The sequence below is a fragment of the Rhinatrema bivittatum genome, chromosome 2 (genome assembly GCF_901001135.1).
Source record: "Rhinatrema bivittatum chromosome 2, aRhiBiv1.1, whole genome shotgun sequence".
Classification (NCBI taxonomy): domain Eukaryota; kingdom Metazoa; phylum Chordata; class Amphibia; order Gymnophiona; family Rhinatrematidae; genus Rhinatrema; species Rhinatrema bivittatum.
Window position 1 is genome coordinate 253,915,277 of NC_042616.1, and position 27,969 is coordinate 253,943,245.

General features: G+C 40.1%; 1 protein-coding gene across 1 annotated transcript in view; it reads right to left on the minus strand.

The window, feature by feature from the left end:
- The window catches only part of RBMS3 (RNA binding motif single stranded interacting protein 3), a 1,783,971-nt gene that overhangs the window by 489,792 nt on the left and 1,266,210 nt on the right, over nucleotides 1-27,969 (minus strand). Inside the window, exon 7 of the mRNA XM_029589419.1 lies at nucleotides 26,849-26,952. Coding sequence (XP_029445279.1) covers nucleotides 26,849-26,952 — 104 coding nt within the window. The remainder of the gene's footprint in view (nucleotides 1-26,848; nucleotides 26,953-27,969) is intronic.

A 27,969-nucleotide genomic window follows, 5' to 3' on the forward strand; every position in this document is an offset into this window, starting at 1 on the left:
TAGTGGAAAGTGTTCTAAGCATCAAAATCACAGAACATATATAAAGACATGGTTTCATGGAACAAAGTCAGCAAGGCTTTACCCAAGGCAAGTCTTGCCTCTCATATCTGCTTCACTTTTTTGAAGGAGTTAATAAACATGTGGATAAAGTTGAACTGGTAGATGTAGTGTACTTGGATTTTCAGAAGGTGTTTGATAAAGTTCCTCATGAGAGGCTTCTAGGAAAAGTAAAATGTCATGGTATAGGTGGCAATGTCCTTTCATGGATTACAAACTGGCTAAAAGACAGGAAACAGAGAGTAGGATTAAATGGTCAATTTTCCCAGTGGAAAAGGGTTAACAGTAGAGTGCCGCAATGATCTGTACGTGGACCTGTGCTTTTCAATACATTTATAAATGATCTGGAAAGGAATACAACGAGTGAGGTAATCAAATTTGCAGATGATACAAAATTATTCAGAGTAGTTAAATCACAAGGAGGACCTTGTGAGACTGGAAAATTGGGGATCCAAATGGTAGATGACATTTAATGTAGGTAAGTGTAAGGTGATGCATATAGGGAAAAATAACCCATGCTATAGTTACACGATGTTAGGTTCCATATTAGGAGCTACCACCCAGGAAAGAGATCTAGGCGTCATGGTGGATAATACATTGAAATTGTCGGCTAAGTGTGCTGCGGCAGTCAAAAAAGCAAACAGAATGTTAGGAATTATTAGGAAATGGCTCTGTATCGCTCCATGGTGAGACTGCACCGTGAATACTGTGTAGAATTCTGTTCGTCACATTTGAAAAAAGATATAGTTGCAATGGAGAAGGTACAGAAAAGGGCGACCAAAATGATAAAGGGGATGGAACAGCTCCCCTATGAGGAAAGACTAAAGAGGTTAGGACTGTTCATCTTGGAGAAGAGATGGCTGAGGGGGGATATGATAGAGGTGTTTAAAATCATGAAAGGCCTAGAATGGGTAACAGAAGGACTAGGGGGCATTCTATGAAGTTAGCATGTAGCACATTTAAAATTAATTGGAGAAAGTTCTTTTTCACTCAATGCACAATTAAACTCTAGAATTTGTTGCCAGGGGATATGGTTAATGCAGTTAGTGATGCTGGATTTAAAAAAATGTTTGGATAAGGTCTTGGAGGAGAAGTCCATTACCTGCTATTAATCAAGTTGACTTAGAAAATAGCAACTGCTATTACTAGCAACAGTAGCATGGGATAGACTTAGTTTTTGGGTACTTGCCAGGTACTTATAGCCTGGATTGGCCACTGTTGGAAACGGGATGCCTGGCTTGATGGATCCTTGGTCTGACCCAGCATGGCATGTTCTTATATTCTTATATCAATGTAGATTGTGGATACACAGGCAACTCATCAATAGAAATGATTACCAGTATACACTCTAGTTTCATAAATGATATTGAAAAGGAGCAACCTGACACAGTATTTGGGAGTGAGGAAAAACCTAAAGCAAACAGAAGTCAATATTATATGGATAAGTTGTAAGTTATTGTATCTGGATAAATGCAGATGTTTTAATATAACACAGTAAATGTGATTTTTTTTTACCTGTAAAAGTACCTTCTAGGTATACCTGGCCAGAACCTACATCACTAAACATTTGTACGTATTTTTATGATTTAATGTAACCAAAACTTAATGGCACATGTTAGAATGTACTATAGTACGCTTACTCCAAACTTACTTATGTGCCTACATGTAAACCGTTGCGATGCTATATAACTTAGCGACGGTATAGAAAAGACTTTAAATAATAAATAAATAAATATTGATGAAATTTATCTGGTTACATCTTTTCCAGATTGCTTCAGAACCCGTAGTATTGAGGTTATAAATGGAATTGAAGCAGATGGGAGACAGTTTGAGCCTTATGACTATTCAAGCGGTAATTTTCACTGATGACATCCTTTTATTTGTCCTGAATATTAAAACTCAAATATCTATAAGTTTTAACATCTCTCAGATTTACTGTAGATTCTCTGGCTTCAAGTTATCCTTGGATAAATCTGAAACACTTGATCTAAAAAAATCATTTGAAAGATGGTTGGGATGGTTTACTTTTAAAATGGGCAGGGGATTCCATTAAATGGGCCTGTGAATTCATAGAGATCTGAGTAAATGGTAAGCATTAAATATTCCACCATTGTGAAGGCATTTAAATCCAAGCAATTTCTGCTCTCTTTGACAGGAAGAATCACGCTCATCAAGCAGATGACACCATTGGTATTACTAAAGAAGAATATTAGTGAATTATTGAAAATTTGTTCACATTTTCTATGGTGTGGTAAGAAATCTAGGTTAACTATTGAGAAACTGATACCTTTGGAATTTTAAACTATAATATGGCCCGCCTGAGGTTTCTAGGAAATTGGTTATGGGATAAGGAGAACTACTCTGCTTTGACAATAGAAAGAAGCCTAGTAACTCCTTTCGATTTTAAATATGTGCCCCATGTTAAAAGAGAGGATTTGCCAGATCATTTATCTTCCTCACATATTGTGAGTATGCATGGAATTTCTTAGGAAGATTACTGATTTACCCTTGAATGTTTCCAGTTACTTATTCTTACTTGGGAATCCACAGTTTCTTCCTGGAGACCGTTATAGAGTATATCAGAAGTTAGTAGTGAAGGGGTATACTATATTTCAGGATTTCATCAACCTTGCTAGTAATCAAATTTGTCTTTTCCAATTCTGCATTTCACACATGGGGGTTTACAAACAAAGACTATATGACCTATTTACAGATTTAAAGTTTCATTTGTGTGAAATTCCAACGTGAAACCTATGTGTCTGGTGCCTTTCAGCATTTAATTCATTAGTATAGGCAAAATAAGTATATGCTGTCTGTATGCCAATGCCAGAAGCATAAGAAGTAAGATGAGAGAGTTAGAGTATATAGCAGTGAATGATGAGATTGATTTAATTGGCATCTCAGAGACATGCTGGAAGAAGGATAGCCAATGGGATAGTGCTATACCAGGTTACAAAGTATATCACAATGATAGGGAGGGAGAAACGTGGTGGAGAGGGCTTGAGCTTTATGTCCGGGAGGGCATAGAGTCCAACAGGATAAGGATGCTGCAAGAGACTAAATGCACAGTAGAATCTTTATGGGTAGAAATCTCATGTGTAATGGGGAATAATATAGTGATAGGAGTATACTACCATCCACCTGGCCAAAATGATGAGATATATGGTGAAATGCTAAGAGAAATGAGGGAAGCTAACCAAATTGAAAGTGCAGTAATAATGGGAGATTTCAATTACCATTCAAAAAAGAGTCCAAAGGTTACCCAAGAGGTTAAAGTAATCAATCACAAAAAAAGGGGAACCTAGAAAAATACATTCATCAAATATGCCTAAACGAAGGTGTCAGCAAGCCAGACGTTGTATATATGAAACAAAATCAACCGGTCTTCTCAATCATTCACCTTCATTCAAAAAACATTTTATTCCAAAAATGTTTTTTTTTTCAAAAATTGGATTTCTTAAAAAGAACTACAGTCTCCTATCTTTTATTTATCCAGTTCTTTAAAAAAAAAAAAAAAAAAAAAAAGCCCAGTCCATATGAAATGAAAACAATCCTTCACACAATAGCTATAAAATCAGCCCAACACTGCTGATGTTTCACAATCGCTATGCTTCGTCAGGGGCACTCTAATTATTTTCAAAGAAGGATGTTGCCTTTTTCAACAGGACTTGGTTATGCCTGTAGGCAAAATAGTGGAAATTCAGAATATATAAAACCAAACACAAAGAATAAAAATACTTATCTTGTAAATGGCTACCATTTTCTAACAGGACACGATGTCTCCGCCATCTTTTTACAAAGTGTAGGACCCAAAGCCAACGTAGAGTATTCGCCCATGTATTTAAAGAGGACTGGGATTATTTTTGGGGAGTGTAGGAGTAGCCTAGTGGTTAGAGCAGTGGGCTATGAACCAGGTCGCTCCTTGTGACCTTAGGCAAGTCACTTTACCCTCCATTGCCTCAGGTACAAACTTAGGGGGTCATTTCAAAAGTGATCACACGCGAAAAGAGACTTTTCGCATGCAATCACTAAATGGGGGCGGAGTCGGCCCTGGAAGAATAGGAGTCGGGGCGGCACCCGGGCCGACGCTGCAGACACATCACTGGCGGTGAAAGGTAAGGACCCTTATCGCCGCCAGTTTCGCGCCGAATACCTACACCTTTTGGTGTAGTTATTCGGTGCAAAAGCCGGCAGCCATCGCACCACTGCAGGCCCGCCCCTCCCTTACCGCTGGATTTTCTAAGGTCTGCGACCTTAGAAAATCCAGGCCTTAGATTGTAAGCCCTCTAGGATAGGGAAATACCTACAGTACCTGAATGTAATCCATTTTGAAGCGATGAAAAAAGTACAAAAAGCAGAAAATAAATCTAAATAAATAAAATAAATAAATAAAAAGCCATGGGATAGGAGGCAATGTCCTTTTGTGGATTTCAAACTGGTTAAAAGATAGGAAACAGAGAGTAGAATCCACTGTTTACCTTTTACACAATGGAAAAAGGTAAACAGTGGAGTTCGTCAGGGATCTGTACTTGGCCCAGTACTTTTAAATAAATGATCTGGAGAGGGCTACAATGAGCGAGGTGATCAAATTTGCAGATGACACAAAATTATTCAGAGTAGTTAAATCACAAGCAGAATCTGATAAACTGATGGCAGATGAAACATAATATGGACAAGTGTAAGGTGATACATATAGTGAAAAACAACCCATGCGTAGTTACATGATGTTAAGTTCCATATTAGGAATTTACTACCCAAGAAAAAGGTCTGGGCATCATGGTTGATATTACATTGAAATTCACAGGTTCAGTTTGCTATGTTGGTGAAAAATGCAAACAGAATGGGGCAGATTTTAAAACCTGCACGCGGGCGCAGATTTTTTCGCGCAACCCGGCGCGAACAAATCTACGCCCGATTTTATAACATGCGCGCGCAGCTGCACGCACATGTTATAAAATCCAGGGTCGGCGAGCACAAGGTGGTGCACAATTGTGCAACTTGTGCGCACCGACCTGCGCAGCCTGCCTCCGTTCCCTCCGAGGCCGCTCCAAAATCGGAGCAGCCTCAGAGGGAACTTTCCTTATACCCCCCTGCACCTTCCCCTCCCTAACCCACCCCCCAGCCCTACCTAGTAACCCCCCTTACCTTTGTTGAAGAAATTACGCCTGCCTCCTGGCAGGCGTAACTTACACACGCTGGCTGACGGTCGGCCCGCGATCCTGGGCACAGTGACAGAGGGCCGCTGTGCCTGGAGGCTCAGGCCCCGCCCTGCCCCGCCCCAGACCGCCCATGCCCTGCCCCTTTTTGCAAGCCCTGGGACATAAGCGCGTCCAGGGACTTGCGTGCGCTGCCGAGCCTATACAAAATAGTTTGCCCAGAATCGGAAAAAAACCCACCCCAACCCTTCAAATTTACTGTATTATAATCCCCCCACCATCCCGATCCCTCCCCAAGACTTAGTAAAAGCCCTGGTGGTCAGCGGGATCCCGCGAGCGATCTTTCCCTCCGGGCCGTCGGGCCTGCTACGAATAAAAATGGTGCCGATGGCTCTTTGCCCATACGATGTCACAGGGGCTACCGGTGCCATTGGTCGGCCCCTGTCACATAGTAGGAGCAATGTAACTTCCTATTACTCGGCCTTCCTACATGTCTATTAAAACCAGTACAGTTATTACAAAATGCCCCCAAGACTTGCCAAAAGTCCCTGGTGGTCCAGTGGGGGTCCTGGAGCCATATCCTGCACTTGGGCCGTCGGCTGCCAGTATTCAAAATGGTGCCAATAGCCTTTGCCCTTACTATGTCACAGGGGCTACCGGTGCCATTGGTTGGCCCCTGTCACATGGTAGGAGTACAAGATGGTGCTGGCCATCCATTTCTCCTACCATGTGACAGAGGCCGACCAATGGCACCAGTAGCCCCTGTGACATCGTAAGGGCAAAGGGCCATCGGCGCCATTTTGATTCATAGCAGGCCCGACGGCCTGGAGGGAGAGATCACTCGCAGGACCCCGCTTTTAGTAAGTCTTGGGGGAGGGACCGGGATGGTGGGGGGTTTGTAATACAGTAAATTTGGAGGGTTGGGGTGGGTTTTTGTTTTTTAAATAAATGTGCCCCTCCCCCCCCCCGCACTAACCCGAAAAACAAATTTTCCCCGAAGTTTGGGGAAAATTCCGTTTCGTGGTTTGCGTCCCCCGAATCACGACAAATTAGGCAATTTTGTTGAAATTGCCTAATTCGTGATAAACAAATGCACATCTCTAGTACACAGCATAATCACTCCGACAATCGCAACCATAACCATTCACTCTCAGAAGGATTGGTTCCATATGGGACAAAGCAAATAAATAAATTTGGTAAAATTGTTGATTGGGATAACTATTGTCCAATATCCAATTTTTCTTTTCTCTCAAAAGTTCTTGAAAAAGCACTGTTATCTCAACTGGTAAATCACTTGGAAGACCATGACATTCTATACCCAAATCAATTTGGATTTAGGAAAAATCACTCAACTGAGACTTTACTCATCTCTTTAAAGGATTCTGTCCTATGTAGGTTTGATGATGATGAATCTTATTTTTTGGAATTATTCGATTTAACAGCTGCCTTTGACACTGTGGACCATACCCTGTTATGCCATCAGCTGAGAAAAATTGGAATAGATGGTAGTGTCCTCAACTGGTTCTCATCCTTTCTGTCTATTAGGACATTCTAAGTCAAACTGGGCAACCACATAATCTGATACCTTCCATATTGTTATAGGTGTCCCTCAAGATTCAGCAATCTCGGCAACACTATTCAATATTTATATGCTCCCTCTATGTTAATTACTGGCTGATTTAGGAATCATCTTCTTCTTATATGCTGATGGCATACAGTTCTACATCCCATTCACCAAATCATTTGAAAATATGGCATCGACACTCTCAACATACATGAAAACAATACAGAAAGAACTAGCTCAACTTAAACTAAAATTAAACACAAAAAAATCCCTGAAATCATTTGGTTAAGGAGAATTTCTTCTATAGTTAAACCTCCATCTCTAGACCTAGATATTCTTCACATTACCCCCTCAGATCAAGTATGGGACTTAGGTATCCAGAGAGATGAAAACCTTACAAAGAAAAAGCATATTACATTGGTTGATACCTTTACTAACTTTCAAAGACTTCCATACTGTTTTACAAACTAATTTTCTCAAGCATATACTACTGTAACTTCCTATTACTCGGCCTTCCTACATGTCTATTAAAACCAGTACAGTTATTACAAAATGCCTCAGCAAGACTTTTATTAGAAACAAGGAAATTTGATCACATTACACCCTCGCTGATATCACTGCACTGATTGCAGTACAATCCTGAATCTATTATAAAGTATTAACATTAATATTTAAAACCATCCACTCCAGTAACCCCAGTCTGATAGGCATGACATTACAACCATATACACCGCAGCGAACACAATGATCTCAAAATAAAGGACTATTGACTGTGCCTACTATACGGAGTATGCATCTGATGTAAATAAGAGATCGTGTGCTTTCCATAGTGGGCCCAAAATTGTGGAATTCTCTATCTGAGATGCTATATGTTTGATGCCAGAAAGTAAGAGATTCAAATGTGAACTGAAAACTTGGTTATTCAAAAATGCATATAACCTAACCTAAAAAACATTAGAATGCAGAGACTACAATAACAAGGACAAAAAAGTAATGAAAGATTATAAGTATCTTAAGACAACTTACTGATGATTATGTGAAATTTGTTGAAATAGAGTTTCTATATTACTAACCTGACATCCTAGTGGTCGACTTTTAAATAATATGTATCGGAAAATCGAAGTAGATTTATATAAACCCCTGTTGTGTTGATCTGTAGCATGAATGTTTCTTTTATAAACTGTTGTGATCTTCATTTGGAATGACTGTATATAAAAATGTTCAAATAAATAAATAAATAAATAAATCAGCCCAGGTTACAATCTTATTACCTTGAAGAAAAAAAATGTAAGGTTAAATTTTAGGTCATGCCTGAAGATATTTATGTACTACCTATAGGATATCTAAGTTGTGAGATTTGCTAGTGCTAATCAAAATCATAACAATCAGTGTTCTGAACAACGAGTTCCTGGCCACTCCATGCCCTAAGGTAGAACACAGGAAGTGATCTTGTGCAGGTAATTCTAGGACTTGTAGTTGGGGAGACCGAGGGATTTATACTTCTCTATGTGACATGCTCTCTCAAGAATTACAAGTCCTAGATATAAATAGAGTTAAAGCTGTTAGGCCTTTACCATAGTCTAATGCAGAAAATTCCAGCAGTAAGTGTGAAAAGGGAAATATAAAACCAGTAGTGGTCCATCTCCCAGGGTGGGTTCCTTTGAACTTATATAGGTGTCTCCATGAGAAATCAGAAAGAGTCAATGCCGTTGAGGTGGGGAGAGAAGCAGCAAGGGTGCTGGCCTGCTCTCTGGCGAGGTATTTCCAACTTCTTGCTTTTCCAGTGGGACAGCTGCGTGTCTTTTCACAGAGACAGAGAAGGCCTGTTTCCTATATTTTCTTGGATTTTATGGGCGAGGGAGAGTTTCCCCTTTGTTTTTCGCACAAAGAGAGGAAAGTTCAATCCTCTACAAACTTTTCCAGGATGATATTCAGTGTTGTGTTCGGCAGACCACAGACTGTCCCGCAACCTGCCACCCTTACCATCAGGCTGGGCCCAACCTCTCTGCCTCCTGACGCTGCATCGGCCTTCTGGGAAGCAGCTGCCTGCTGCGCCTGCGTCCAGACTCCCATCTTTCCCCTGGCGTTGGGCCCTCCTCAGCTTGCGGCAGGAGGCTGTGCCACGACTGTTCTCCTCTTCACAGCAGGACATCGCCGGATCCTCAAGGCATGCCCCCTCCATTAGGACACATGTGCGACGACTGCCCTAACTTTAAAGGGCCAGCAGCAGGAAATCTTCGGAGGTGCCTTCTGATTATGTTTTTAGGCCAGCCCTATAAAGGGCTAGATGGAGAACCTTCCAGTGCCTTGGAAATAGGTTGTCTTGCTTCGAGAAATGCTTTGCCACCATATTCCTGTTCCTGATTCTTGTTCATGGTTCCTGGTTCCTGTTCCTACTCTGTGTTCCTGAGTTCCTGTGTATCATTCCTGTTCCTGTTTGGCAGTCCGACTCATCTTGAGTTCTTGCCTTCATGGTCAATGTTCCTTGTCTGTCTCCAGCATCTCCAGCTCCTGAGGTCCCCATCCTTCTCTTCTTTCTCTGTCCCCTTTGAATGGCCTTTTGGCTTGACCTTGGACTGGCTCTAACTCTACCTTTGTATTAAATTTCTGGCTTGACCCTTGGACTGGACCACGACGCTGCTTGACCTCTGCCTGCCTTTGACAACTGCCTTCTCTCCTCCTCGATTGAACTCCGCCTGCTTCGACCATTGCCTGGACCTCGACTTTCTTCAAACTCTGCCTGTCTCTAACCACAGCCTGAACTTGACTGTGTCTGACCGCTGCCTACCCTGATCACTGTTTGCTCCTACTTCACTTTCTCCTTCCTGGCCTGCAATATCTCCATGGCAACAGATCATCACTTTCACAGAGGCCCGCACCTAAGACCAGCTGGCCTCGGCACCCAAGGGCTCAACCTAAGGAGAACGTGGGCTGGTATTGGCAAAGCTCCAGTTGGGCCTCTGCTTCAGCCAGCTCCAACTGCTGATGGTGGGGACCTACAGGGCTCCTCCCTCCAGGTTGCACCAACTCTGCCTTGGTCCAAGGGTCCACATCCACAACATTCAGTAAGCCAGCCAGCTGCAAAGTTATCCAAGTAAAGTTACCTGGAAATTTTGAGCCAAATATTCAGCAGGACAAATCTCCCACTGAATATACTCAGCTACAGTTACCCAGATAAAGTTATCCAGACTTTTTCAATGGCCGACTTACTGAAAACAGATTTAAAAATTTAAAAAATACAAATGGCAGAGGATCTGTCTTAGGGCACCCTCCCTCCCAAACCCCAAAATAATTAGTATGGACAACAGAGTTGTCCCCCTCCTTCCCAATCCTCAGAAATAATTAGTATAAGTTGGCCAAGGTGTTTTCTGTCCCTCCCAATCCTAAAAAATAAATTAAAGTATCATCCAAGCCAATCCCCTCCCACCCTCCCAAACTTCCCACCCCAACTCCTAACCCCCATAAGTGCTGGTGAAATACAGCAGGAAGAGGAGAGGATTTTTCCTTCTCTCATTGGCTCAAATAGTAAATGCCCGTACAGCTGAAAGCATTCATTCGTTCACTTCACTGGCCTCTGATTGAGCCCTTCCCTGACAATGGTTAGTAAAAAGACCAATCCCTATTTAGAACTGGAGGAGGAGATCAGGAAGGAGGAAGGGAGACCTTTACAGAGTTGCTCAGTTGCTTGTTTTATTTGTGTGTGTGTGTGTGTGTGTGTGTTGGGGACGGGAGGAGTGTTAGCAATTAACAATAGGACCGTTTTTATCCCTCCAAAGATAGCTGGATAACTTTATCCTGCCAGTACTGATATTCAGCACAAGCCAGGTATATTTAAACCATGCCTCAGAAATCTCCCACCCTGCTCCATTTTTATCCAGCTAAGATTTAGCTGTGTATTGACTTCATCTGGGAGGGTTTGTCTGGGTAAGTAAGCCCTGAACTTAGCCAGACAAACCGCTTCGAATGTTTGCTTCTTCGTGTCCAGTGATGTTTAGTGAGATGCTACAAGTCCCCAATTTGAACTCTAGTCTGCTTTTGTGTAAGACAAGTTGGTAAGGACTTCACAGCCATTGGAGGGTGTCTAGCTAAAAAGGAGAATGAAGCCATTGCTGAAGGACTGCAGCACGTACAGGTACCTGCAGGAAGCTGTCATTGTAGCAGCAGAGCCTGTACCATCTCTGGGAAGGTATTGGAGACAAAAGATAAGCTAGAAGAGACCCTTCCAATTTATTCCATTGCTCTGTATTTTTCTATTTTCACATCTGGACTGTGAACTGTAACTTTTGGAAAATCTTTTGCTTTCTGCCACTTTATTATTCTTCAGTAAACTCTTTGTTTTGGAAAAACACATTATTGTGAATTTTTCTTTTACTAATTATGTGTGATTCCCTTGGTCCTTATAGCACTGATCTGTCCCCCACTGGAATATTCCTAATCCAAGTCTGCAGCCAGTTTTTCCTATTCTGCAGTACTCAAAGGTGGCCCCATGTCTTCTATAGGAAGTGCCTTGGGAAAGAGGGTTACATACAGAGAGTAAAGATAAAGCACCGTATAGCCATGGTGGTATACTTATCCCAGATTCCCAGAGGCAATGAAGGCCTCCAGTGTTGCTGGTAGGATTTACAGGCCCTAAAATGACTAATAAGTTAAGCCTGGTGGTCTGCACATTGCAAAGATAAGAACTGAAACAGGCAAAGGAAACAGTTCCTGCAAAGAAAGAACGCCTCTCTCTTTCTTTCTCGCTCACACATGCACTCACCATGCCTGGCTATAAATACAAATCGGGAGCCTGTAACCTAAGGAGCTAAATGAAAGCAAAGTAAAAATCAATTCTCCAGTTTTTCAAAACAGACAGCCATTCTGCAGTCTGGGTCAGGCTATAAGCTAACTAGGGAAGTAGATGAACATAGCAATAGGGAAATTATTTTAATATGAAGACTGTCTTTGTGACAACTGATAATGAGGGAAAGCTGTAAGGTGCATCCAGTGATTTCAAAAGATAGTCAGGTAAATACACCAAATATGAAATAATGGCATAAGCTATACAATAAGCTTCTAGAACATGAAAAGAGCATGGGACATAAAACTAGCTACTGCCAGTGGGAGGAATTACAGCAGTTACTGTTAAGTGGACATAAAGTGGACAGTGAGGTTTAAAAACAACTATTAATAGAAGTAAAACGATGGAAAGAAATATTAGAAATATTGTTGGCTGTTACCTTATATCTTGCTTCAAGAGGTTTAGCATTCCAAAGAGATAATAATGTAATACATGAGCCACACAATGGCAACCTTCTTGGAACTTTTAAGTTAACTGCTCATTATGACAGCATCACTCATGACCATTTCGCCAAAGTCAAACAGAAGCCAACAGAGGACAACATGATGCAAGAACAGGCTCATTAGCTCTCCTGGGAAAGTCAGAATGAGTTTACAGAATTATGCGGTAAGAGTGTGCAGAAGATCATCCTTGCAAATATAGAAAAGGACCATTATTACTGAATCATAAGTGATGCTTTCACCAAGGACACATGTTGATATTCTGATTTGTGGTTCACAAATATATGGGTACATTTAGTATTAACGAAAGGTTTTTTGAGCTTATCACTTTTGAGAGCAGATAGCTAAAATGTTAATTGTCTGTCTGAAGTATCATAGCATTCCTTTTTGATGACTGCAGAGGACAAGGTTTTGATAATGGCTTTTATATGTCAGGAAAAATAAAGGGTAGTCAGGCCTGCATTATGTCCTGAAATGAATTTACTGTGCATTTGCCATGTGCTTCCTATTCCAAATGGGATATATTTATCAAACTATGCTAAAACCTATTTGCTAATGACACATGTTAAGATGTTACAACATGCATTAATGTAGATTAGCAGAATTTGCTAAATAGATTCCTACATTTGTAGGAGTTAATGTTACAACCCCATGTACTGAAACATTAAGGGGCCGATTTTTAAAGGGATTGTCCACTGATGAATGAGTGTTTACCTATGGACAAAGGCCCTTTCAAAATTTGTCCTCCCCTCAGTGTGGAAAAAGTGTGTGTGCTGTCCACAGTGCATATACTCTTCACCACATTGAACAAAGGGGCAGCACCAGAGCCATCATGGCAAAATATGCATGGGGCAGTTTATTTTTAACTTCCTGTGTATACTTCTCAGGGTGAAGTTTGCGCCTTCAAATTCTGTAGGTACTGGTGTACCTGCAGTCCCCTCCAGATGAGATATTTTCAAAGGGAAACGTCATGGAGAGCTTTTCTTTGAAAATGAGCTTGCAGATCTGTTGGTACACAATAGCCATGGGCCTGCAAGCTCCATACGGAGTCCGACAAGTTATCCTTAACATTTTTTGGGTGGTGTGTAGCTACTTTGCGTGTCAATTAGGGCTAACTTTATGGGGTGGAACGATAATAACAGATAAGCTGTACTGCTAACCCCACTCTCAGTCAGACACATACTGGAGTGCATATGCTGTTGCTGTCTACTCACAAAGTAACTACCAGGTATTCTGAAAGCACAAGAATGTGCTCTTGAATTAAATTTGACACATGAAACCCAAGCAGAACTGGAAGCCCTAATGGTACTTTAGCTCATTTTCATGCCTTTTTTTTTGTGGCTAGCTTCTGGTACAAGGTTCTTTTAAATATTAATGACAGAAACACGATTTTCCAAGCGAGGGGAGCCTGTCTTGAATCAGACGCAGTTCTCATTGCTGATATTATTGAAGTAAAATAATTTAGAGATCCATGGCTCACAATTCTGCAGGAAGTACGTCTTGTAGCAGGAGGCATGGGAATAAAATAGACCACATCACCCCCATTCTGAAAGGCCTGCACTGGCTCCCCATCCCATTCAGAATAACTTATAAAACACTAACCACTATACACAAATCCATTCACTCTCACAATTCCTTGTGGCTGGATATATCATTCAGTGCTGTGCAACAGAACTGACCCACGAGAACAGTTCACAAAGGAACCCTGCACGTTCCTTCTCTAAAAATAGCACACCTCTCATCTACTAGGGAACGAGCTCTTTCTATTGCCGGCCCCACACATTGGAATTCCATGCCCATGATGCTACGCTTAGAATCCTGCTCAAATAAATTCAAAAAGAAATTAAAAACTTGGTTGTTTCAACAGGCCTACCCATATTAGTCTCCTTGCTTTCCCTGCCTCCAGACCTGTCTTCCAGGCTCTTACTTACTTGTTCATCCTGCCTATTGGTACCCCATTTCCTCTTCCTTGAGGCTTTTATCCCCCGCACACTGTTCTTCTTGATCGAAGCTTCTACATTGTGAACCACGGGCTCTCTCCTTTTAGTTCCCCCTTTTAATACAATGTAATCTCTGAGTATCATCTTCTCTAATCTGTTGCAATTATCATGTTGAATTGTTGTAATTTCAGTTTTGAATTTGCTATTTGATTATTTATTCTTTTTCAAACCTGTATTTTCGTTGCCCTGTTGGCATTGATTCCCCGCCCTTATTTCCTTGTTACGATGTATTTTCCACTCATTTTGTTAAAATGTGAACCGGCATGATGTTTCACACTAATGCCGGTATATAAAAGCTATTAAATAAATAAATAAGATTTGAAGCGAGAAAGCAGAAATTATTTCATGAATGCGCAGCTGAAGACTCATGTTCTACCATCTCAGAAAAAAATATTTAGAACCTATTCAGAGGGAATATATTTGATGCAACTTTCAGCAGCAATTAAAGTATAGAAACAAATCCACTAATAATGTTTATTTTGCATGCCATTCTGTTCTAAAATAGTTGACACAAGAGTCTGAACAACTTGAAGAAACTTCTCAATGTCTTGTTCATAATTATCCAATGGATCATTCAGAGAATGTTGTGCTTGAAAAGAATCTTCAAATCTTCTTTCAGAAAAGAGTTTGAAATACTCCCACTTATTAGATCTAATAAAATAAAAAAAAACAAAAAAAAAACAATTGCAACACATTTTCAGTTCAGTGTGCACAGCTTTCTTCTGTGCTCTCAGTGACTGGCATTGGTTTTAGCTAGCTAGCACTCATCAAAAACTATAGATGTTCTTCCATGGGACAAGAATGGGTAAGCCACCTTGCTATTTTGTCTATCGTGTTTGAATTTGCAAGAGAAATTGACATTGGGGAGAGAATTCATAATTTTGCAATGAAAAAGCCAGAAAAATAAAACTTTAAAGTGAATTGGTTTATTTATAAAATACTTTCAGCCATGTTGGTCCACTAGAACAAAAAATAAATACAAAAATTGATCAGGTAATGCCATTAATAGGACCATCAATGAAAAAGTTGCAAAATAGTCAACAATGTAGAAGGTAATTGTAGAATTAAAGTATACATTTATTTCTTGATTCATGGCATTTTACATAATGTGGGATGGTGTGTATAAGAGAGGGATGGTGCTTTTACAAGTGTGTACTGGACCCTAAAAAAATGAACTTATGTCCTGGTGAAGACCAGCAGAAATGTGGTAGGAAACATTGTAGTGAAGGTGAAAGAAGCCAGTGCTTTCTTGTGATGATCAATCACTGTGGTTCCCAACTAGATCCTAGAGGAATCCCTAGTTTTCAGATATCCACAATAAATATGCATGAAATAGATTTGTATGATTTGCCTCCATTGTATGAAAATCTGTCTTTGCATATTTATTGTGGATATTCCTGAAAATGAGACTGGCTAGGATTCCTCTAGGTTGGAGACTACTGGTCTATGACATGTCCTGACAGGCAATACTCATCGGTATTGACTAAACTGTAACTTTTGCCAAGTATCAACTGGCAATTACAGATATTTGGATTAGAAAAAAACAATTTATATCACATTCTGAAAAAATACCATCTGTGCTATATGAGAGGAAAGGCCACCACACTAATGCAATGCCTATGATCCTAACTCAAAGAAGGGTTCACTCAAACACATGCTACTCCTGGAGGAATTATGTACAAAAAATGTAAGAATTCTGCACAAAAAATAATTATGTGCACAATATTTTAAAATTCTGTAAATTCCGCATGCTTTATATTTGAAAAATACATCATAAATCACAATCTTTAAGAAATTAGTTTAAAATACAATACAGAAATAGTTATTACTGAAAGATGTAGAATTGTTAATATTTTTGTGCATAATTCCACTAGGAGTACACTGTGAGAGGAGATCTTAAGGCCATCCATTTTACTTTCTCTTCCACTTCCCCTAGCTTGAACCCCTCTGCCTCTAGGCCTTATTCACTTTACTCTATTCCACCTCAAGTCTGAACACCTAGGGGCAGATTTTCAAAGGCTACGTGCGTAACCTGAGAAAATCTGCCCCTGCGCGAGCCGAGCCTATTTTGCATAGGCTCGGTGGCACACGCAAGCCCCGGGATGCACGCAAGTCCCAGGGCTTTCAAAAGTGGGCGGTCCGGGGGTGGGTCTGGGGGCGTGACGGCGGTCCAGGGCATGTCCGGGGGGCGTGTCTGGGATCAGGGGGTAGTCTGGGTCAGGTTTGGGGGTGGGACAGCGGTCCGGGGGTATGTCCCGAGCCCTCCTCCGTTCCGGCCGTGCCGGAGGTTCGCCTGCCGGCACGCGCAAAATGACAGGCGTAAGAAATAAAATAAGGTGGGGGGGGATTTAGGTAGGGCTGGGGGGTGGGTTAGATAGGGGAAGGGAGGGGAAGGTAGGGGAAGGTGGGGGGAAGGCCGGGAAAAAAGTTCCTTCCAAGGCCGCTCCGATTTTATAAAATGTGCGGCAGTGTGCGCATGTTATAAAATCGGGCGTAGATTTTTTCGCGCCGGGTTGCGTGAACAAATCTACGTCCGCGCATAAGTTTTAAAATCTGCCCCCAGTCTCTCCACTGTCTCTCTGCCTCCAACCCTCAAAGCATAAGCCCATCCACTTTGTCTGCAACCTCCATCTCCCCGCACCTGACATCTTCCACTGCCATGCTAACCTGACCCACTCTGCTCACTCTCTGTTATGTCTGTGCTCTCTCCCTAGAGTCCTGATTCCCTTCCATATTCTTATACTTTGTTCCCCTACCTGGGGCCAAATCCCCATGCATGCATACTTTTGCTCTCTCCCATACCCCTCCTTCCAGGCCTGACTCCCTTTGTGCTTCCTTTCCCCCTCTCCCAAGGCCTCATTCCTTCCATGATCTCCCTCTCCCTCAAAACCTGATTCTTCTGTTCTCTCTCTCTTCGCTTCACCTAAGTCCCATCCTCCTCTGCACTGTACCCAGTTTAGCCTTACCAGACTCCTTCCTCTTGGTGTATGCTGAAGTTGTCATGGTGTTGGTCCTCACTGATATTTCTACCTCCCTCTGGACCTGTGTAGGAGGTATCCCCTTAACTTCTGCTGCTAGGACAATCTCCCTCTGGCCCATGCAACTGATCATTTCTCCTCAACTGCAGATATGTCCGACACTGACACTTAAGGCCACCTCCATCAGATCAGTAAGGCCAACCGAGATATTAGAACCACCTCATGCCTACCCATGCAGCCAAAGCTAAGGCATCTCTTTCTGGCCTTCACACCTGATTCTAAGTCCCTACAGTCCACCTCTCTCTGGCCTGTGTGATGCTGTCTTCCTGTTACTGCATGGGCTAACGCTATACATGTGCACCTAGATTGTCATCTGCCCACTGAACTGCATCAATCTTAAGACTCTTCAGATCTGAAGCATTATCAGCCAGCATCCAACCTTCCTTTTTTAATGAAATTAATGGAGAAAGCTGTGGCTGCACAATTGACGGACTATACTGATAAGATTAATGCTCTTCATCCCAGGCAGCTCAGCTTCAGGAAGGAACAGAGCACAGAAATGAGTATAATAATGAAAACCAATGAAATAAGACTTAATTTCGATAAATGTGAGAAGGTCTTATGAATATCTATTGATATGAATGCCTCTTCTGACATCATTGATCATGAGCCACTGTTAACCCAGTTGCTTGAACTGGGAATTACTGGGGTAGTCATTAGATGGTTCAAGTCTTTTTTTTTTATCTGACAAAATTTTTAAAGTAATGTGGAATGATCAATATTCGGTACTCAAATGGATGACATGCAATATTTCTCAGTGTTTTAATCCTTTCTCCATTGCTTTTTAATTTGTATTTAGCATCTCTCACTACCTTGATTCAGGATCTTGATTTTAGTGCTTATTTCTATGCAGATGATATTCAAACTATTGCAACTTTTTTGGATGCCAAAGCTGAAATTTCTAGGTTTAACACCTGCCTGGGAGAGATTATTATTTGGTTATCAACTCATAGACTAAAGGTGAATTCCTTAAAATCAGAAGTTATCTGGTTTTTCAGAGGTGAAATAGTTGACTGACTAACTCCTAACATGAAAAACCTTTAGTGGATAAAGTGAAAATCTTAGGAGTAGATATAGATAAAGTTTTATATATGGCCCACCAGATCTTGAAGTTTTAACCAAGTCAGTCTTTTTTTCTTTACACATGACTAGGAAAGTAAAGCCTTTTTTAGGGAAACATAGGCTTACAATTATATCATGTGCTTTAGAACTCTCAAAACTAGACTATTGTAACTCTGGGTACTACCAAGATCACTCTTAGGAGGCTGCAATTATTACAAAACACAGCAGCTTGAGTTATCTTTAGAGTTTCAAAATATGAGCATATTTCTCTCCTGCCTCAAAATCTTCACTGGCTACCTGTTAGAGCCAGAATTGTTTTGAAAGGTTTTTATGTAAGGCAGAGGGCACTAATAAATAGAGGGACTCCTGGTTAGCTCAGTAACCTTTTGGCTCCAAGATCCAAGAGTTCCAAGATCTTCATAGAGTAAAGCCTCCATTGTCTAGAGAAATAAGATTAGAGCATGCCAGAGAGGCAGACTTTCAATATCAAGCCCCACGTCACTGGAATTCTCTCTCATTAGATCTCTGCATGGAGAAACATTATTTCAGATTTAGAAAGTTAATCAAAACCTGATTATTTGATAAAAGGTTTGAAGACTGGATCATATGTTCTTTGCTATTTTCTAGCTGATCAGATGAAGATTTTCATCCTGTGTTTTTAAATCTTTGATTTTATTTTATTTTTTAATTTTCTTTTATAGTCTGTCTATTTTTATGGCTTTTTAATCTGTATTATCGTATTATTTTTCATGTTTTTTTTAACTACGAGGATAACTTTAAAACAAGTGCAAATGCGCCCGTATGGCAGGCGAGGAATGGAATGTGTAAATCATAACTGGATGAACTGGTGCATAGCTGGAAAGCTTCCCACAGTTCATATACACTGAAATTATCCTGGAACAGATGCATTCTGGTATTCATTTTCATAATTAAATTTCATTTAATTTGTTATTTAATGTGTTTTGCATCTTATAACCAAAGAACTGCAAAGTACAGTCTGAAGACAAGCCACTATGCCAGTTAAATTGCAGGTAGAATTCAGCTAGATTACAGATAAGTACAAGCCAAAACTCAGAGGCAAAGTAAAACATCAGGTTAAGCAAAGGAGATGGGGGGGGGGGGGGGAAATACAGGTGTAGTCAGAAAAAAAGAGCAAAAGAAAAAAGGCAGGGATGCCACCAGGAAAAACTGCTGTAAGATCAGACTGAGTGCAGAGGAGAGGGGGGAGTGACAAGGAGATGGGGGAGTGCAAAAAGAAGGTAGGCAAAAATTGTAGCAAAGGTGTATTGGGGAAAGCTGCGTAGAGCGGGAGTTACTAGACTTAGAATAAAAACTAAATAAATTAAAAAGAATACATAAATTAAAATTGCTGGGCAGAGAGGGTGGACCACTTGGGTCTTTGTCTGCTCTTATTTACTATGAGGTCGATAATCAAAGCCATTTAGACAGATAACTGAAAAAGTTATCTGTCTAAATGGCCACCCGGCTACATTGAGAGCCATATGTAGCTAAATTCTAGCAACATAAGTTGGGGGTGTTTTGGGGCCGGGTGGGAAGTGTTTCTGGGTGGAGGAATATTTGGAGTTAGCTGCTTAATCTGTGCGGCTAACTCTGATTGGCTAACTCTTTAAGATAGCTGATTATGTTCAGGGGCATGACTGCGCCACTGAATATACCCTGCTAGTTAGCTAGTTATATTTATCTGGTTAACTAGCTGAGCCGCACAGTGGCTGAAAACGATCTCTATGTTACTATGTTACTATATACGTGACTGGATGCGTGCGTGCATGCACATGTATTTTATATTGTACACGCAAATGTGTGCACATTATGTAAAAAGCACAAAGGTAGGCGATCTATGAAAGCCGTTAGGAAATACAAAAGAGATAGATGCCTGAAGTCTTTTTCAATTCTATCTATTTTTATTTCCCACATTATATAAAATACATTTAAATCTACCCAACACGTTCACGTATCTAAAAGTTACACGGCATGTATTTTCAATGTAGCCAGATAAGTAGCATTTTAACACTTATCTGGCTGTCTTAATTATTCGGATAAGTAGTGGCTTTTGAGACATTTATGGCTAAGTGGCGGCAAAGCCTGAGAAGTTAAAATGCATCTGAATAACTGGCGCAAATCTCCTATATGCACATGTTTGTGCTCCTAATTGTAATCATTTACATGATGAAATTTAATGTACATAGGGGTGGATTTTAAAAGGGTTCCACCAGGAAATAACAGGCATTCACAGCAAGGCTGCAGCTTTAGCAACATGACATTAAAGTACAAATTAAAAACACTATCTGAGAAAATTACCCTAAAAACAGGAGTTCCACAAGGGTCGGCACTCTCAGCTATTCTTTTTAACATATATCTACTTCCACTATGCCATCTCCTCGCAGGACTAGGAATTTATACACTATGTTTACGCTGATGACATTCAATTAATCCTACCAATAGAAGATACTGTTGACAAAACAATGAGTTTAGCCATTATGTATCTAGAAATAATAAAACAACTACTAAACCAAATGGAGCTGATAATTAACATCGATAAAACTGAATTCATAGAAAGAAAGAGCATGAACATTACACAAACTCCAATAATTCCAAACAGTAACCAAAAAATTGAACTAGCCGAGAAAGTATGCAACCTCGGAGTAATAATTGACACAGAGCTATACCTCAAACAGCACATAACACTAAAGATTAAAGAAGGATATGCTAAACTCATGATACTCAGAAAACTTAAACCATTACTATCGCTGCCAAACTTTTGCACAGTGCTTCAATCACTGATATTTGCAAGCACTGACTACTGTAATGCTTTACTACTCGGTTTACCCTACACTACAATAAGACCACTGCAAATATTACAAAACTCCGCAGCTAGAATTCTCACTGGAAAAAGTAAAAAATATCACATCACAGATACACTTGCTGCACTACATTGGCTACCCATAGAACAAAGAGTGCAGTTCAAAGCACTTTGCACAATACACAAACTAATCCACTAATCGCGTACATGTCCCACATAGAAATTTAAGATCAGCAAACAAAGCTCTTTTAACCATTCCATCTGTGAAAACAGCAAGACTAACCCAGGTTAGGGAACGTGCACTGTCCCTGGCCGGTCCCATATTATGGAACACCATGCCACTTGATCTAAGACTTCAGAGAAATCATAAACTTTTCAAAATACACCTCAAAACCTAGCTTTTCAAACAAGCCTTCAAGAAAGAGAACGACGCAAGCAAATAAATAAGAATAAGCGGACATAGAGCACCCAGAGCACAATTTCCAGATACTACCTGGAAATTATTTTATCCATCTGATAATTGTAGTCAAACAGACAGGTTGAATAGCAATAAAACATACAATCCCCCATGAGAATTTAATTAACGTAAATTCCACGTCATAAACCATATTATACTTAATGTTGTTTTGTTACCGAATGATAATGGCACCCTCTATGTAAAGTATGATCTATATTTTCTTTGATATATGTGCCCTATTATAAACCATTATGATGGTAAATAACTTAATGACGGTATATAAAAACTTTTAAATAAATAAATAATAAAATAACCAAATGGTATCAAATTGACCAGGTAATTCTTGTCCTGAGTTAGGAGGAGTTCACAAAGTGCTCACCACTTCACTCCAAAAACCTATGTTCCTCACAGTCCTCATGGCTCAAATCACTTAATATAGAGCAGTCCTCATTCATTAATCTCAATGTAAATCTCCATATCACTCAGGGCACCTTGGTTTCCTTTCCTAATAGGTTCCAAGATTCTCTGTTAGCAGTAGCAAGGGATTCCCTGCTTCCTTGCCCATCCCTCTCCAAACGTTCTTGTCTCCTAAGGCTTCCACTCACTGTGGGACCATAAGTCACTTCTCCACCTTCAGGACCAGGTTGAGTTACTTGGTTGTTTCCTCATGGGGAGAAATATATAGCTAAATGCTATATGTTATACGTTATATGTTAAGAAACGCTGTTCCATGTAACGCCATTTGTGCAAAGGTTTTGTTATATGTAAACCGACCTGATTCGATACTTGTATTGAGAATGTCGGTATATAAAAAATCCGAAATAAATAAATAAATAAATAAATAAATAAATAAATACCTCTCCAACCTCAGGCCTTTCCCTCTTGAGGGGGAAAGCCTCTGCAGAGCTCTCTCCTTGAGGAGAGGAACTACGAGCACATGAGCTTTTTATACTCTGAAAAATATTCCCTTTACAGGACTTTTTTTTTCCATTGCTCTTAAAGGACACACACAGTAAAATTCAATGAACACTCCCTCCATAACTTTCCCATGAGTTGGAATGTACCATATTCTTTTGTCAAATGCTCTGCCATCTCGTGATGGATCAGTGCAATTGTCTACCTAGTAATTTATTTTATTTTTTTTATCAAACACCTAAAAAAGGAATCCAGGAGCACCCCACCTAAAATCTTTCCTGGAACAAAACACTAGTTACATATGACCAATTTAGGGGCCCATCACATTTCTAACATTTTCCCTAATAATTAAAACAAAACTTATCAGATTGCTTCTGACACTTTAATAAAACTCCAATTCCATCAATTCTTTCAACTTTTAGCCTGTTGAGACATGCAAGCAGCCACCCCTTGGATATAAATCATGGCAGCTTTAACAAAGACTTCCTATGAGGTACAGCAGTTATAAAGTGAAAAGGGAAGAAGAAAGAATTCTCAATGGAGGTAAAGAAGGGTAACAACTACATTCTGAGTTACCCTGCTATTTTTAAATGAAAACTTGAAAAACAGCTGTTGATATTCAACATCTGAGATCTTGGATGGGCTAGGTCCAATCCAACAAGAAGCCTTATGCAAAAGCAATTTAAAGAGCCAGGACCTGATTAATTTTGAAGGCAGGGAAAAGATATCCATTCATCTGAAGGCCTGAGTTCAGCAGGGGTAGAACAAACATAATGGGGTAGATTTTCAAAGGGTTGCACGCATAAGATACATGCGCAACCCCCGAAAACCTACCCCTGCCTCCCCCTACGTGCGCCAACTCTCGTGGACTCTCTACCTGGGTAACATCAAGCTAGGTGGAGAGAACATTGCCCAAATCTCATTTTGGAGTGAGTTTCCTCACTCCGAAGGTCATCAAATCTTCACAAGAGACCACTGTTCCGTTCGTATGTGTCACGTAGAATGTCAAAGTGGCCCCTAACCCCTTACACTCATACCTAAACCCCACCTCGAGTTACTAGGTGGGCCTACTATAGGGATACAAATACCTGCCTATGGGCCATGATATTATGAACAGTCTCTCTCTCTCTCTCTCAAATAGGCCTTACGGGAGACATCACAAAAGGCGATGAAACCTTACCACACAATTCAAAGAGGTGTAGTTAAATCAGCATGACAGGGGTCAGCCAATGGCACAGATACCCTGTCACATGGTAAGTGGCAGCTGATGTCCACCAGGTAATTTTAAAATGTTTGGGGGGATCGGGAGAGTGGGGGAAGCTAAGGGGTCTTTTTTAAAGGGTCGGGTGGTTTTTTTTTTTTATCGGGCCATCGGCACCATTTTTGAGTGGCAGCCAAAATGGTGCCGATAGCCCAAGAGCGGGAGATCAGTCCCCGCGCCCCCACTGGACCACCAGGTACTCATAAAAAGTTTTTTGGGGGGGGGTTCAGGAGGTGGGAGAAGATAAGGGATTAGTTTTATAGGGTCGGGGTGGGTTTAGGGGTTGTTTTGATGTGCCGGTTTTCCCGCCCTCCCCCCAAATAATTCCCATTAGTGGACACTAACGGGAGTAATGATTTTTCACAATAAATCGGGAAAATTTCTATTGTATCGCGCACTCTAATGATTTTTGACGATTTAAAAAATATCGGACGATTTTTTTAAATCGTCAAAAAACGATTCACATCCCTAATAAAGATTACTGAGAGGTTCTAAAATGGCTTCCACTTTCTATCAGCCATAAATGAATGAATAAATGAGGGATTTCTTCTAATAAGATAACTTGAATCTGATAGGTACGACGGTTTTTTATACTGAAGTGCAGCTTTTGGCTGAAGATGAAGCAGAAGCATTTTGGTTTCAGGTTTGATATAACAAAATATGGCAAATGAGCAGCAGAAATTGATGAAAATCAATAAAACAAAAAAAATCTTGATTGCTACATGGGCAAATTCATTTTGAATGGAGGATAAACAAGCAGACATTTGGAAAAAAGAGGACAAAAGGTATCGTGAATGGAATGTGAGAAAACAGAAAAGAATGGAATGGGATCAGGAAAACAGAGGGTGTGAATGAATGGGTGGAGGTACTGTAATTTAGTTTTTCATTAGTAATATGTTTGTAGTATTATAGGACATATATTGATTTAGTTAGACTGAATATCTTAGAAACAGAGCACCTTAGGTGAAAATCTTGAAAGTCTGGAATCTTATTCTGTGAGGGATTTTCTATAAGCACAATAAAAAATGTCATTCATAAATGTTAAAAAGTATGCTTAACTATGTCAATACATCTGAAAACACTGGCAGGAAAAGCTACTATTTCATATTCTTTTATCTCTCAGACTTCTTTCTCACAAAACATTATCTCCTTGCCTTAGCTTCATTTTTTTTTTACACCATTCTAGGGAAATGTTACTGCATCCTTGTACTGGTAATGTGCAGTAAGATAGGTGTTCCCTACCTTTCTTTTAAGTGGCACACAGTTCCAGTAGCTGAACTGGTCCTGGTGAAAACTAGATTCTTTGCAATCTATGATATATTTGACTGCACCAAGAGGACATATTCACAAATGCTGCTTATTCTATTTGAGCTTTTGATACCATATAAATCCCTTCCTGGCGACATCTGAAGAAGGGGCCTATGTGAGTGTAAAGTCACATGTTTATCACTGGATCAAGTTCATGTTGGTCCAATAAAAGGCATCACAACCCTTTAAAGAACAAAATAATGGTAAACTATATGCCAAATGCAGCTTAAAAGAATGCTAGCAAGGAAAAGACAGTCATAATATCAGACACACAAGAGAGTTTGGGGTTGAATTAAGGTGACCGACTTCTAAGGAGCTGTGAACATTCTAGGAATTTCTAAATAAAAAAATTTTGAAAGAAGAGATGAAAACCAAGACCAATATGTTCCTCTCGACCTGCTCCCTTGCTTTATTTATTTCTAATCATTTGATATCCAATTATTTCCTAATTGTATGCCCAAAGCAGATTGCATAAAGTAACAAGGCACTTCAGAAGGCCATGCTGTAAGTGTTCTGTTGTTAACATGATTTCTGTTTCCATTACTGCTAATTTGTAATTAATTAGTAATTAATTTACTTTGTTACAGGTTAATAATATATGATTTCTGATATAGCTGTTTTCTATCTTGATTGCTACATGGGCAAATTCATTTTGAGGGGAGGATAAACAAGCAAGAAAGTTGTACTGTGTATTTCTTAGAAGAACTCAGGAGAATAACAGTGAATTTCCTTAGAAAGAGAAACAGAAGGACAACCCTGAAAACTGGAGAAGTCCTCCATTTACCAACAGCACAAGTACAATATAGGCAATGCATGCACAGACAATGGCAACAGAAAATGTCTCCACACGACTCTGCTAATGCCCATCAGCACTGTTCTAGAAAACCTAACTTTAACGGGGTGAAAGCAAAAGCTTAAATAACATGTTCATTTAATCCTTGAATTCTCTGCTGAGACTGCCAACAAAGATGATGATAATTACCGTCAATTGTGACAGAAAATTTAGTAATGTGACAATAAACAAAAAACCACCACTCATTCTAACATGAGCCACCAAATGCTTTCAGGTAGTGAAGACATCAAGACACTAGTGACCTGAGCTGGATTGGATAGAGTGACCTAGATGATGATAATAATTATTTAGTTACATGTTTTCCAACTATGAGCTCAAAGCAAGGTATTATGTCTCTGTTCTAATACACTGCAAACGTACAAAACATTTTCCCATAGACACATTTGTAGCCTTTCTGTTCTTTGGTGTATACTCCTTAATTATCCCACTATGCTCACTGGTGTTGATATGGGAAATCGTAACTGAAATGCAGCAACCCATCCTACCTTAGATTCACAATGCAAGTGTGTCAATGTGTGACAGTATGCCTTTCACTGTTTTAAAAGTAACAAAGTCATCACCTTTGTTGATAGCACCATGGCACAGAAAGGAAAAATTTGGCAACAACCCTTCTGTCGTTAAGTTAATTTCCTTAAAATACCATACAGGGCAAAGTATAATATCATTCTTCATTTTAGCAGAACTATTTCCTTTAATAGGCACTCTGTCATATTTCAGAGATGTCCTTCAGTATAAAGCAATCTGCTTCTTTCTAATAGCCCATTTGTTAGTGTTCACTTAGTTCAGGTCTGACTGCAGTCAAAGAGCTGATTGTCAGTGCTGAAGCATTGCTATTTTATATTGTTACTTTGCATTTTTTTCTTTCATTTTCTTTATCCAAACTTAATTCTTTCTATCATAGCACACACACACACACGAACAGACACACATACACGAACAGACACACATGCACATATTGAAGCCATTTGACAATTCGCCAAAGCGGATTTTTATAGGAAAACTAGATGTCGATTCCACGGGCCTTGCTAGTGTCTCTTTCCAACTGCCCTGTACTGAAGCTAACATGCGCCACTCACCTCTTCCCTTGGCCACGGCCTGCCATTCTGTGTGTATTTGCTCTGATTCTGTCGCTTCTTTTGCCCTCCATCGGCAAACTTGCACAGCAAAGGCTCAGGGGGGGCTGTGAAGACAATAAAGTCCAGTCTGCCTTAGAAATCACTAAATCATGATTATGCCAGAAAAAGTCAATGCTTTTTAACACAAAGTAAAATCTTTTCAAGCAAAACTTCATGTGTACAGATACTTTATTTTTGCCTTGTTTAGCCTTGGTAGTTGGCAGCTGTTCTTACTAAATAAATTTAAAATAATAGTGGCAGAACATAACAAGATTTGCTGAAAAATATAATCAGCCTAAATGGAATGTTAAATGGTTGCAGTGGAATAGTAAATAGTAACTCATTAACTTCAACTACTGTGTGTTGTACCCACATAAGTGGACTCATGACCAACATTGCAGCAAAATTAAAAATGATTTCAGAAAACAGCTGGTCTGACTGTAGGAATTTTGCTAGAATCTGCTCTGCCAAAAAATATGTGAAGTACTTCTCTCTAAAAGGAGGCCTTTGCTTGTGAACTGTTTCCCCCAAGTGTAACTGCTGTAGAATAAAAGAGATTGGCTTTCTGCTAATTCCTAGAGTGTCAGAGTTCCCAGGAACTGAGGACCCTGCACCTGCTGAAGATTCATACCCATCTCCTAGTCAGTGTGATAACCAATATTAAAGGCAAAAATGAAGTCTGTATGAATAAATGTGCCTGCAAGAAATCAACTCTTTCTTTATTTTGACTCTCCCTGCCTTGTAAATAAAGTGAAAAAGAAATCTCAAGGAGAACCTGTGAGCTGTGCACAGTGGGCTCATCTCATCTAAGATCTGGTGCCAAGAGCTCTCAGGTACATATACAGAGTGTTTATTCTCCCCATGCCGGGTTACCAAGTACAATGTTCAAGTGCTGGTAGACAGAGGAATACAATCTAAGCTTGCACAGTCACTGAAGATACGGATGTACATAGAGAACATGTACAGTTTAGATCATTCATTTGTGCTTTTTTTTGGTTTGGTGATCTGATTCATTCAGATTGGGGTCATTTGGTCATTCATTTTCCATTAAAGTCAATGGGGGAAAAAGTGAATCACATTTT